The sequence below is a fragment of the Clinocottus analis genome, unplaced genomic scaffold (genome assembly GCF_023055335.1).
Source record: "Clinocottus analis isolate CAN_PGR_092001 unplaced genomic scaffold, fCliAna1.0.p SCAF_13, whole genome shotgun sequence".
Taxonomy (NCBI): Eukaryota; Metazoa; Chordata; class Actinopteri; order Perciformes; family Cottidae; genus Clinocottus; species Clinocottus analis.
The window spans coordinates 15,745,977-15,757,069 of record NW_027175854.1 but is presented as its reverse complement, the minus strand read 5'-3'; the positions used below and the strand labels follow the sequence as shown (position 1 = coordinate 15,757,069).

The 11,093-nt window shown below is 43.3% G+C and overlaps 1 protein-coding gene across 4 annotated transcripts; it reads right to left on the bottom strand.

Moving 5' to 3' along the window:
• Positions 1-52: 52 nt before the first annotated feature.
• ppp1r26 (protein phosphatase 1, regulatory subunit 26) lies at positions 53-9,827 on the bottom strand. 4 transcript variants are annotated; one of them, XM_068574633.1, is made up of 5 exons: positions 9,679-9,827; positions 2,929-6,175; positions 1,119-1,233; positions 837-919; positions 53-581 (listed from the first exon to the last, which is right to left on the bottom strand). In XM_068574633.1, the coding sequence occupies exons 2-5, from the start codon at positions 6,102-6,104 to the stop codon at positions 542-544; spliced, it is 3,414 nt and encodes a 1,137-aa protein (XP_068430734.1). In that variant the 5' UTR covers positions 6,105-6,175; positions 9,679-9,827; the 3' UTR covers positions 53-541. The 4 variants fall into 4 exon arrangements, with proteins under 4 accessions (XP_068430734.1, XP_068430735.1, XP_068430736.1 ...); XM_068574634.1 differs by lacking the exon at positions 9,679-9,827 and adding an exon at positions 8,718-9,154; XM_068574635.1 differs by lacking the exon at positions 9,679-9,827 and adding an exon at positions 8,636-8,718.
• Positions 9,828-11,093: the final 1,266 nt, after the last annotated feature.

Genomic DNA, 11,093 nt, shown 5'->3' with positions numbered 1-11,093 from the left:
GTTCTGTCGTGACGGTTTCAGGTAATAGACTACAATAGCCCATGACGCAAAGTTGATATTCTTTTAACTTCACAACTTTATTGAAAAACAAGTTTGTTGAAAAACCAGTGCAACACAAGGCCCTCGTGTTATAAACACTAATACACGTTATAAAAGAACATAAACCAATGGTAATGTTAAGGAAACACACACGATATGTAAACAAATGTTTAGATTGTGACACTTCCTACAAGAATACATGCTGTGGTAAATAACCGTCCACCAGTAAACTCAAATTATTTAGAAGCAACATACAAAATGGCCTAAATTTGCTGCATTAAGGAGTTAACTCAATATTGAACCTGCAACATTACAAACTCAAAAAAGATATGTGCTGTGTAAAAATGCTAAATAAAATCCAACGCAAAATAAAATCTATGCGCAAACCTGACAGACAAACATATGCCCTTGATGACGTGTTGTTATACATTAAATACTGAATAACCCTCATACACTGTAAAATCAAACATCTGCATGCGCGTTTCAAATGCAGAATTCAGTTTCATTTTCTTATGCTGTGGAGGCTGAGAGGTTCATTTTTCCTGAGAAAAAAAAAGACAAAAATAAACTTAGATGAGTGGGTGTTTATGTGGCAGTCACTCAATGTGGAGATCACACACACACACACACACACACACACACACACACACACACACACACACACACACACACACACACACACACACACACACACACACACACACACACACACACACACACACAGACTGTCTCTCTCTCACACACAGGCAGACAGACAGACAGACAGACAGACTCTCTCTCAGACAGACAGACATTACCTGTTCACTGGAATGAACTGAAGCTTTCTCTTGACGAATTGCAAAGCCTTCCTCTTCACCTGAGCACGATTGCAAGGAACCCCCTGCAAGCATTGTGTAACACAGGTTTCACACTCTCTAGGTATGGACGTTTTACAAACAAGCCAGATTGGCAAAGCACAGCCAAAGCTTCTTTGCCATTGGTAGGGCTGGTGAGTTTCGCTTAAAGTGCTATTGAATATCTAATGCCATCATTATTTTAGATAATGGAGCAAAGTCAAACTGCACTGCCTCTAAGTGTACCTTCTTGCATGTCTCAGCTTGGTAACTTCTGTTGAACATCCTGCTTCTCTCCTCTGTGGAAAGAGCTATGCAAGGTCTGAAGGTGATGCCAGGGTCAATGGCGCTGGACAAAGACCTGGGCAAGGCAAAGCAGGACACACATCAGACCACTTCCTATCGGTGACTTAACGATCTAATAATTCATCATAATTCATTCAATAATTTAAGTCCCATCTGAAAGCCAGTGAACACAGCTTGTAGAATAAAAACAAGCTGTCAGCCAGGAGTGTTACGTAGCATTCGCATGATACATTATTAATGAGGATGAGGAAGACCCATTGTCTCTCTGATTCCACTCTTTATTACACAGATGCACTTAAAAGACACAGCAAAAGGTTGTTTTTTTGTAGATATTTTTCAGAAAGAGTCAAAGAAAAAAAAAAAGAAACACTTCTTACAAAATATTTACAAAACCTGGCAAAATGCACAGCATGTTCAGTAACTTTTTTTGTATATAAACAAAAATAAATAGGCTTTTTTCAAATAGGAAAAGAAAAAAAAACACACTAAATATCAAGTTTTAGCAAGACAGAGAGGCGTCACTATGTTGTTTCAGTGGAATCTAGAACAACACTTGAGTCATAGAGGTGTAAGAAGGCCCAAGTTTTAACTTCCCACCGGTGAGTTTAAAACCATACGGTGAAGTAAGAGCACTGAGTCTGAAAAACAGACGTGTGGAGAAGAACGATGTGCCATCTCCACGGTAGTCTGGAAAGGATACGGAAAAAATAGCTCCAGTACCAAATGGTGTTCTAAAAATGATGCCTTTTATGGGTTAAGAGTATAATCCGTTTTTAAAAAAAGTGGACCCTGGTTTATATGCCTCTTTATGTGACAAAGTTAGAAAGGACTCACTCAATGTGTGGGTGAGGTGAGAGGGGCATTTTCTGGAATTATCATTAGAAAAACTCAGATTTAGAGCTTTAGTGGTGTGGGGCATTGACGTAAAGACATGGGTTAGGGTGGGATAATGTGAGTGGAGGGGGCATTTGGCCGGACAAAGTCATAGTCAAATAGATCAGTCTAAAGGAGAATCGGCATTGATTTTTGATATATGCAGTTGCGTGTTATAGAAAATGTAATTATAACATTTTAGCCACATTGCTGCGTTTTGCAAGCATTTTGATTGACTGTACACCAGAACCTGAAAGGATCCAATCATATACGATGGATGTCGATCGATGGATGTCGAGAATATGCTTTGGACTGAAAAGGATGAAGTAAGATATTTCATAATGAACCATGTATTTTGATTACCATGGCTATAATCTGCGTAGTCTCTCCGGTAAATTGAAAACAAGACATTGAAATCTTAAATCTTTTTAATATTTTGTCATATTAAGGTTATTTTTCTTGGCCACTTTTTAAAAAAACATTTTCTTTTATACATGAAATCTGAAAAGATATATTTGAGATGATATAATTTTCTGCAAATAAATATTCTGCGTTGTGTGACGGTGGTACAACTCATGCATTCTGTCTCTTGTGCCATCATGTCGCCGTATTGCTTTTCAAAGGTTTGATGACGATGATATGAATTAACCTCAGAACACACACACACACACACAAAATAAGTTGTCGTCATGATGTTGCTATTGTGTAACATAGCCGTATAAATGTACAAACACATTTTTTTTTAAACAAACCTTCCCTTCAAGCCTATAAATGAACGAGCTTGACCTACATTATGTCTATCAGCAATCAAGAAATTAACTCGCAGAAAATACGCTTATGATGCTATGAGGACACAGAGGCCAAAGGAAATACTTACAATGTGGGAAAGCCCTGCTGCTTCTCTGGATTTCTCCTGTTGCCTGACTCACAATCTGGCTCATCTATAAACTCCTCCTCTGTTCTTCCTAGATGCATTTGCTTATCGTCTATCTCCACGCTCTCGCGTTCTCTCTTTATCTCTCTGAGCGAGTCCGCTTTCTCCCTTCCCTCGCTCCTTTCCCTGCTTCGAACCTGGACATGGTTGGTCCTATTAGACTCCAGTTCGACAAACACACTCTTGTCCTTCGCCATGTGCACCATGCTCTCCGTCTCTCCTTCTATAGGGCACTGGGATCTGTGGCCGGGCGCGAGGCTCCGTGCGAAGAGCGTCCTTGGATTCGGATGCCTGGCGGCGGACAAATGAGTCAAACCCGGGCACCTGAACGTGGCGTTTACATTTGTCTCTGTCGAGCAGGGGAACGGTGCCCTGCTGGTTCTTGCGGACGACCAAATGTTGACCGGAGTCTGTGATTTGTGAGCCCCGCTTTGATAATGAAGATTTCCTGATGCGGCCTCGCTGATTTTGGAGGAAGTGATATGGAACGGAGTTCGGCTGGTAGTCCGGGCGTCGGTCGCCGGGAGCCCGAGGCTCTGACGCCACTTGATGGACTCCGCGAGGTTCGGCCGCGCGGCCGGCCGGACTCTCTCCAGCTGCGGGGCGACGTCTCGGCCGTCCGCTCTCCCGGGGGTGAGCCTCCACTGCTCGGTCCTGGCGGCCCCCGCCCCGTCTGCCGGTTCCAAAGGACTGCAGGACTGGACCGATGACAGACGTGACCGCGCGCCGTCGGGGGAGACGTCCGGCGTCGGAAGAGGGCGACTCCTCGGAGACGCTTGGATTGAGAGAGGACTGATGATTGGAATCTCAGCCAGCTGATTTTCCTGTTTGATGTCTTCATCTCCAAGTGCTGCACAAACCCCGGCGTCTCCGTTCCTCGCGGCGTCTCCGTCTTTCTCTGCGGTGGAAACTTTGGCCTTTTCAGCCAGAAACCTTCTTATCTCCAGCTCAATGCTATCGTCGCTGTCCACTGAACTGCTGTCTTCTTTCGTCTCAAGAGCCGTCTGAGTAAAGAGCGGCAAAGGGGTGACTTGACCCCCGACCGCTGGTTCCCCTTCACGTAGACCGTCGTGCTCTTTGCTCTTACTCGGAAGTTTGTGTTGAGAAATGCTCTTTTTACTAAATCCGGCTTTGTCTTTCATGTCATCCTTACCCTTTTCTAGTTTTTTCAAAGGACTGCGCTTGAGAAGAGGATCCGGTTTCAACTTTTTGGTCTCTAAAGCGTTTCCCTGGTTTGGCTCTTCCTCCCTGGGGCACACCCTTGATTTCCGCTTCAAGTCTCTTGTTTTTTTCTTTGACTTCTTTTTTGTTTTCAGCAGGTCTTTGATGGCACTGTCGAGGTCCTCGTCACTGTCAAGCGAGCTGCTTTTGTCTCCACTCTGCTCCACCTTGCATGCTCGAGCTACAGGGTGCGTTTGACTTGACTGGGAAATTACCAGTGGGCTGGATTCTTGTCCTGGTTTAGGCGACGTCTCTTTGACATTGCCGTCAGTGCCTGGCGTGATGGAAACGCTGCAGTTTTCCTCTTTGTGTCTTCTTCTCTGTGTCGAGGACAATCTCGACGGTTTCTTTAGAGTTGCCACTTTAGCCTTCACTTTCTCCGGTTGAAGCTCTTGAGTCGTAGTGGCGGTGGGCAGCAGTTTTTGCATTTGGGCCTTCTGCTCAAGAAAGTTCCGGATTTCTTGCTCGATCCCGTCTTCGCTGTCAATGGAACTGCCATCGCTTTCTTCATCGGGGCAGTTGTCAGGCGGCGAAGACTGCATGGAGGATTCGGTCGGAGTGCAACTGCTGAGGCTGACGCTATGATGGAAGGCCTCGGGCATGACCGTTTTTGAAATGTCCAGTATGGCCTCGGCGCACATGAGCTCCGCCGCGGTTGTGTTAACCTTTGGAGGCGCGGGGGTAGGTTGCTCCTTCGAACCATCTTCAAAAAAAAGCAAACCATTTCCTTTCCCATTCGAGCTCTCTAAAAGGGTCCTCTTAGGTAGGAAAAGAGAAGGTGGAGGATGTTGAACATATTTAGCTTCTTTCTCCGCTCTGGTCTTTTTCTTTCTCAGTCTGTGTTTCTTCATGTTGTCCGTGCTTGTACTTCCAACAGCATGCACGAATGACTTGGTAAAGGGTTTTTGCGTGTGCAAGAACGGATTCAGGACCCTCTTCTTCCTGAGTTGCTCGAGCTGGTAGCAACGAATAGCTTCCTCGATGCCATCGTCGCTCGTGGAGTCGGACTCTTCTTTGAGCGCGTGCAGAGGGCTGACTGTTTCCGTCTGGTTGTGCTGCCCTTTTTTCTCCAGCTGGTATCTTTGAATGGCTTCCTCAATGCCGTCGTCACTGCTGGAGTCACTGGACTCTTCATCAACCTCAACTTTGACCGGGCACTGTACCTTGTTGATTGTTTTAGAGAGGCGCTTTGTCTGCTCTGTGGTCAAGACTGAACTTTTGTTTGAATCCAATTTCTTCTCAACTGTGTTGTCGTTTAGGAGGGCCCTGTTTTTGATATGCTTTTTTATAGGTATAACGGCTGGTTGAGTGGAAGTCTCAGCTTTGATGTTATTCGGAAGCTGGCTACTGGCAATCAAAAAATGTTCGCCGTCAGAAACCGGTTTGGAATCCTCGGGAGCTGGTGGGCTTTTCCTGGGAATTTTGGACGACTGGAGAAAGTCTAAGCACGGCTCCGCCTTGCGTTTGTGATCGTCCTTTTCCTTCAGGTATTCCAGTATGGCCTCCTCAATACCTCGGTCCACAGAATCATCGCTGTCAGAGTCACTGCTCTCGTGGTCTATTGGGGAGGCCATGTCTTCCGGTTGGTTTTCTGCAGGACCTTGAGCTTTGAATTGGGGGCCCGCGTAAGAATCCATTGCAACCTTGCGGACTTGGGGATGACCTTCGTGTCCCGGCGGCACATTTTCCTCGATCTCGTCGCCCATCTCGAGTGAGGACTGGGTGCTCCGAAGGCTCTCTATGATCATCTGGACCTTATCTGAGATAGGCGTGCCTCTGGTGGACAACTCAGTGTCAGAGTCATTGAAGCAGATCGGAAGGCTATAGCCTCCGGGCGGGCCACATGTTCTCCATTTTGTTTGCGTCGCTGCGACAGGAGGCACATTCATCAAGTACATTCTAGTGAAGAGCGGTGAGGTCCTCGACCATTGGAGCGCAGCCGCCTCCGATCACAATCACATTGTTCAATCTGAGAAGAAAACAGAAACAGAATCAGTGGCCCGCCACATTGCCCAGTGGTCCAATTTCTGTGAGTCTCGTATCAAGTCATATATATTTATATAAATCGGCCAATTGTCTTTATTAGATGTTTTCTCATTAACATAAATATACACTTTCGATACAAACTTTGTTTTTGTAGGAATTGTGGCCAAGAGTTTAAAAGTATTTCAATCAACATATTCATACAAGTACATACATGAAATGTGGCGTCCGACTTTAGCCCATCATAAACATTAGGAGCAGTGGGCTAAAATCAACCCACTTTATGTCTACTAATACACCTCATACTGCTTTATATTTCATGTTCAGTGATACAGAACATGCTGCAATGTATTATTAATATCCTCTCTGATTTCTACTGTCGAACTTTTCCATACATGTACCTGTTGTTGGTCTCTTACCCCGATACAGAGAAAAACATGATAAAAATGTGAAACATTACTTCTAGCAGTTGCTAATGAACATTTCACTTTGCCAGTTGCCAAGAATTTAAATTTAAACGACAACAAAATAATATTTCCTCTCTATGAAAGTAAAGTTATGAATATAGTCAGCTTCCACTATGATTATGTTGATTTCCTTTCCTCTCCTTGACTTACCCTAGTCTATCGGAGGAGACACTACTGATGGAGTCAGAAAACATATCCTGCCAAGAGGCTACACACCCCAGATATGCATTAGAAGAGACACCTTAAGTGCTCTGCTGCCATCATGTGGAGGAACTCGTTGAGACCATTCTGCCGTGCATTATTGTTTTTGTGTTAAATGCAATTTCTGAGAGATCTGAGTTAGTGCTTATTTGTGTGTACAGTATGCTCGATGTCTGCAGCTTCTTCACAGTGAAAGCCTTCAAGTGGTCGGTCTCTCAGTTCTGTTTTGGTCCCACGACCGAAGAGCTCACCTAATAATCAAGTCAGTAATTGCAGGCCAAGTCAAGTGCGTAAAAGTAATTTCTCACAGAAATGAATAGCCACAATTGAGGAGCATGTCAAAAGACCCAGGGTTGTCCATGTCAAATTGACACTGAAATATGTCTGACACCCCTCAACAAGACAGAGGTTTGGATTATGTAAAAAAGCTGGTGCATATTACCAAATAAATTTGCAATTGATCCAATTACCGCAATGTAATTACCACACAGTGAACCTAAAGGCTTTTGAGTGTCTGGGGCCGGTGGGGCTTTTGTCTAATTTGCCCACTAAGTAATCCAGCCTTATGGCCGCCCCCAAGCTTTGATTGGGAGTGTTAAATGCCTTTAAATGCAGCACATAAAAAATAAACAGTACTTCATTCCTCCCTCATTTGTGAGGCCTTTGCACAAACAATCACAGCACACACTCTTGGGCGTGTCTTCTGTTTTCCCATTTTATGCATCGACTGTGGCACTCATATTAAAAAATGCTCCAAGCAGAATACTACAGTTTACTTAATATTCTTGTAATGACTAAGATTTTGCTATCCAAATAACTAAACTCAATGTGAAACAGACATTTTACATTTCATGTTAACTTTTAGGTAGTTAGATAGACTCCCATAGAACCCACCAAAAAGTCTTATAAAGCTCCCCAGACCATCATATTAAGCGGAAACCATTTGGATATGAATTTACCGAGCCAGGCAGATATCAATGGAAAGGTTTTTAGATTATTTGAGCTCATGCACACGTTTTTAACACCCACATCTTATAAATTAACAACAAAAGGACTACATATGCAAATTAGCTGAAGCTATAATCTGGTACAGTGCACCCCGAAATGGTGACATTTATGTTTGAACTGTACATGGTCTCTTTTCAATGAAGATAATTACATAAATAAGATGAGTAGGATGTTACAGGTTGCTGTGGGTAGTCCTTCCATATATTAAGGAAAAAGAGTGGCAGGCTAAAGGCTGCAAGTACTGTTCTAATTCCACTCACATTAAACATTAAATGAGCATTTTTTTGTCCAGAACACGTAAATAAATGTGCGACTTTGTTAGCAGGCAGCTTTGAAAAGTATTCAAAGCTTTAATGAAAATTTAGCTGCAATATCAGAATTGTGTTACAGTATTATCAGCAAACTGTACTTCAATCATGAAAAGTAAAAACACTCCGCATGGAGGAGGAATGACACCTGCCTCATTAGAGGAATTCATTATTATCATTGATGCATGTGCATCCTATACAATGTGTATACTTTTTTTGGAACAATGCATCATATTTCATAAACAAGATTTAAATGGAATATATGTATAAACTAACTTAACATCAAACGTACAAGTATCTTCAACTTACCTCTATGATATTTGACTAAATGCATGTATAGTAACACACAGTGGGTAACATATTTTTGCTTTTGGACAGATAGGTAGATGGATTTAAAGTCATTGCCATTAAAAACAAATAAGTTCGATAAAGTTAAACACTTTTGAGTGTTTTTTTACTTACGAGTCGAAAACTACGGGTGCCTGGAAGGGCTGCTTTCAACGATATATTGAATGATAACGTCGCACCTGAACCCAATACTCACGCGATTCTTATCGAAAGAACAAGGTGTAAAACAGCCGGTGATGTACCTCCACGAACAGTGTTGTTTTCGGGACATTAAACCCGTTGAAAAGGTCGCCATGCAACCGCCTTTTGCTAGGCTTCCGACCCCCCAAAATGCAACGCAAGTCCTCCCCTCCCGGCTCGAGGTGCACCCTGCAGGGTGAAGCTGACTACCGGCACAACATGTCCAACTCTTAATCACGGCCCCCACTCAATGATTAAACCCTGATAAACCGGGTATAAAAGTGCAACTAACTACAGGAAACCAGGAATGGCTCACGAAGGACTCCCATCTGTGGAAGTAAAAAAAACGAAACAACGCCGAGAAGCACATAAAGCGAGCTAAAGAAACGTAGCATAACGCAGTCGGATGCCAACTTTGTTTGACATTTCACACGAAGAAAGTTTCACCAGACATGCCAATATTACTCGGTTAGCATTCATGTTCGTGTTGCATTACATAAGCAACGGTGTAATTGCGCGTGTTTTTCCTTCCCCGGTTGCAGGGAGAGAAACGCCGGCTGTCCTCGTAACCCTCTAGCGGCGCGCACTGCACCGATGCCCGGCGTGCAGCGCTAGGAGACTCCGCAGAGCAACCATGTTTCTTCGGTTCCGGCCATGGTTGTCAGAAAAAGAAATATAAATATATATATATATACCTCGGTGTTCGCGAATCATATAAAACGCAAATAACGTCCATAAACACTGCAACGTTAAAAACAGCCTGGTTGCGTAGTTCTTTCTTCTTTTTTTTTTGTACATGATTTGATGAGGCGGTGTGAAACATCCGAGGCTAGCAGTCGGTGCCTTGAAAGACACAAGGCGGGCCTCTCGGCTGCTGCATCCCCGGCATTTTCTCCGGCACAGAAAGCCTTTGTATTGAGCCTCAGCTCGCACTCCTGGCCTCGGCCTTTCTCGCCGTGAAACGCGGCGTAACTCACCCAGATATTACGCGGAAGACACTCTACGGCAAACGCGTGTCCATTGCCGCGTTGGTTCACTGGTTTTCGGGGGGGGGATGTAAGGAAAAAGCCGTCGTGGAGATAATTCGGTGTCCGTCGACAGCTCCCTCGCTCGCTCTCCCTCTCTCACACACACATACACACACACACACCGCCGCCTGCAGCCCTCCGTCTGCCGGGCGGGCCAGCGCGCTTCCTTAAACCCGAAGTCCAGCCCCATGGTGTCCAGTCAAGCGAGGACCTTTTCTAATGTGACACCGGCATGAATTTGGTCTTCCTTTGTTTGTTACATCTTCTTTATAATAATAATAATACTTACATTGTATATTGGGCTTTTCTCAGTACTCAAAGACGCTTTACACAAGGCAGAGACAAACAGAACAAGACAAGAAATAGAAAGACAAGAAGCAAACACAACCAACAGACACAACATGTTTCACATTTTAAAAATGTTTAAACAATTTAACACACTGATGCGTCTAATTTAGACAAGTTCATGCATGAAAACAGGTTTTTCCATCAACAATTAAGCGTCCAATAATACATTTAATACAATCTCTGATACACCTTTTAATTAGATAGTTGTATATTCCACATGGGAGTGGTTTGATGCAACTCCCAGTAACATATCAGCTATTTTGGAATACATACAATACTTTATTTTCAGTGGTATTTAGTTCTTGACTTCATAAGTGCATATTAAAGTGTTTTCCCCTGTAATACCTGTATCATACTTCTAAAACAGACCTGTTGTGCCACTGTGTTCCATCCAAACAACTCAACACAGAGCATATTCATTAAGTAGTGGTTTTAATTTAATTGCAGACATCATTCCAGATCCAGGAAAATAGGTATTTGGCTATTGGTGTCCTATGCAAGATTTACAAAAGCATATAAACTGCAAGCCATTAACTTAAATAACATCTAAGACACATATATGTGTCGTACAATGTATATCTATCAGTAAGCTACATCACTCAATGCAACTCCTTTCTGAAGGTTATTCTACATATGGAGGTTCATCACCTGTGTACTGTTGGACATGCCAACAAAAATAGTATTAATAAACTGATAATCACATTCACAGAAGTTCTTCACGAGGCATCGCCTGCTTGACATTAGTGCAAACCTCTTTCAGTTAATAAATACAGCACAGAAGGACTTCTAAACTAAACACTCTTTTGACTTGACAGCTGTCTATGCAAATGTGATTTGAAATGCAACATTTAATCACTTAAAAATCTCCCCAAACGACAATCAAAGTTCACGCTTCTTGTTTTCTCTTGAGGGCATGAACTCATGTCTTGCTGCTAACATGTTGAGACTCATCTCACCGTCTTTTCTTATTGACCCTGAACGCACCGGTGGGCAGAATCACAAAGTTATAGCTATTT

What these genes read in the sequence shown, in the direction of transcription:
- ppp1r26 (XM_068574633.1), bottom strand. Translation starts at nt 6,104, where the DNA reads ATGTACTTGATGAATGTGCCTCCTGTCGCAGCGACGCAAACAAAATGG. An exon ending in AAGCTGAGACATGCAAGAAG is followed by an intron (nt 920 to 1,118) that starts GTACACTTAGAG and finishes CAATGCTTGCAG; the next exon opens with GGGGTTCCTTGCAATCGTGC. An exon ending in CAGTTCATTCCAGTGAACAG is followed by an intron (nt 582 to 836) that starts GTAATGTCTGTC and finishes TTTTTTTCTCAG; the next exon opens with GAAAAATGAACCTCTCAGCC.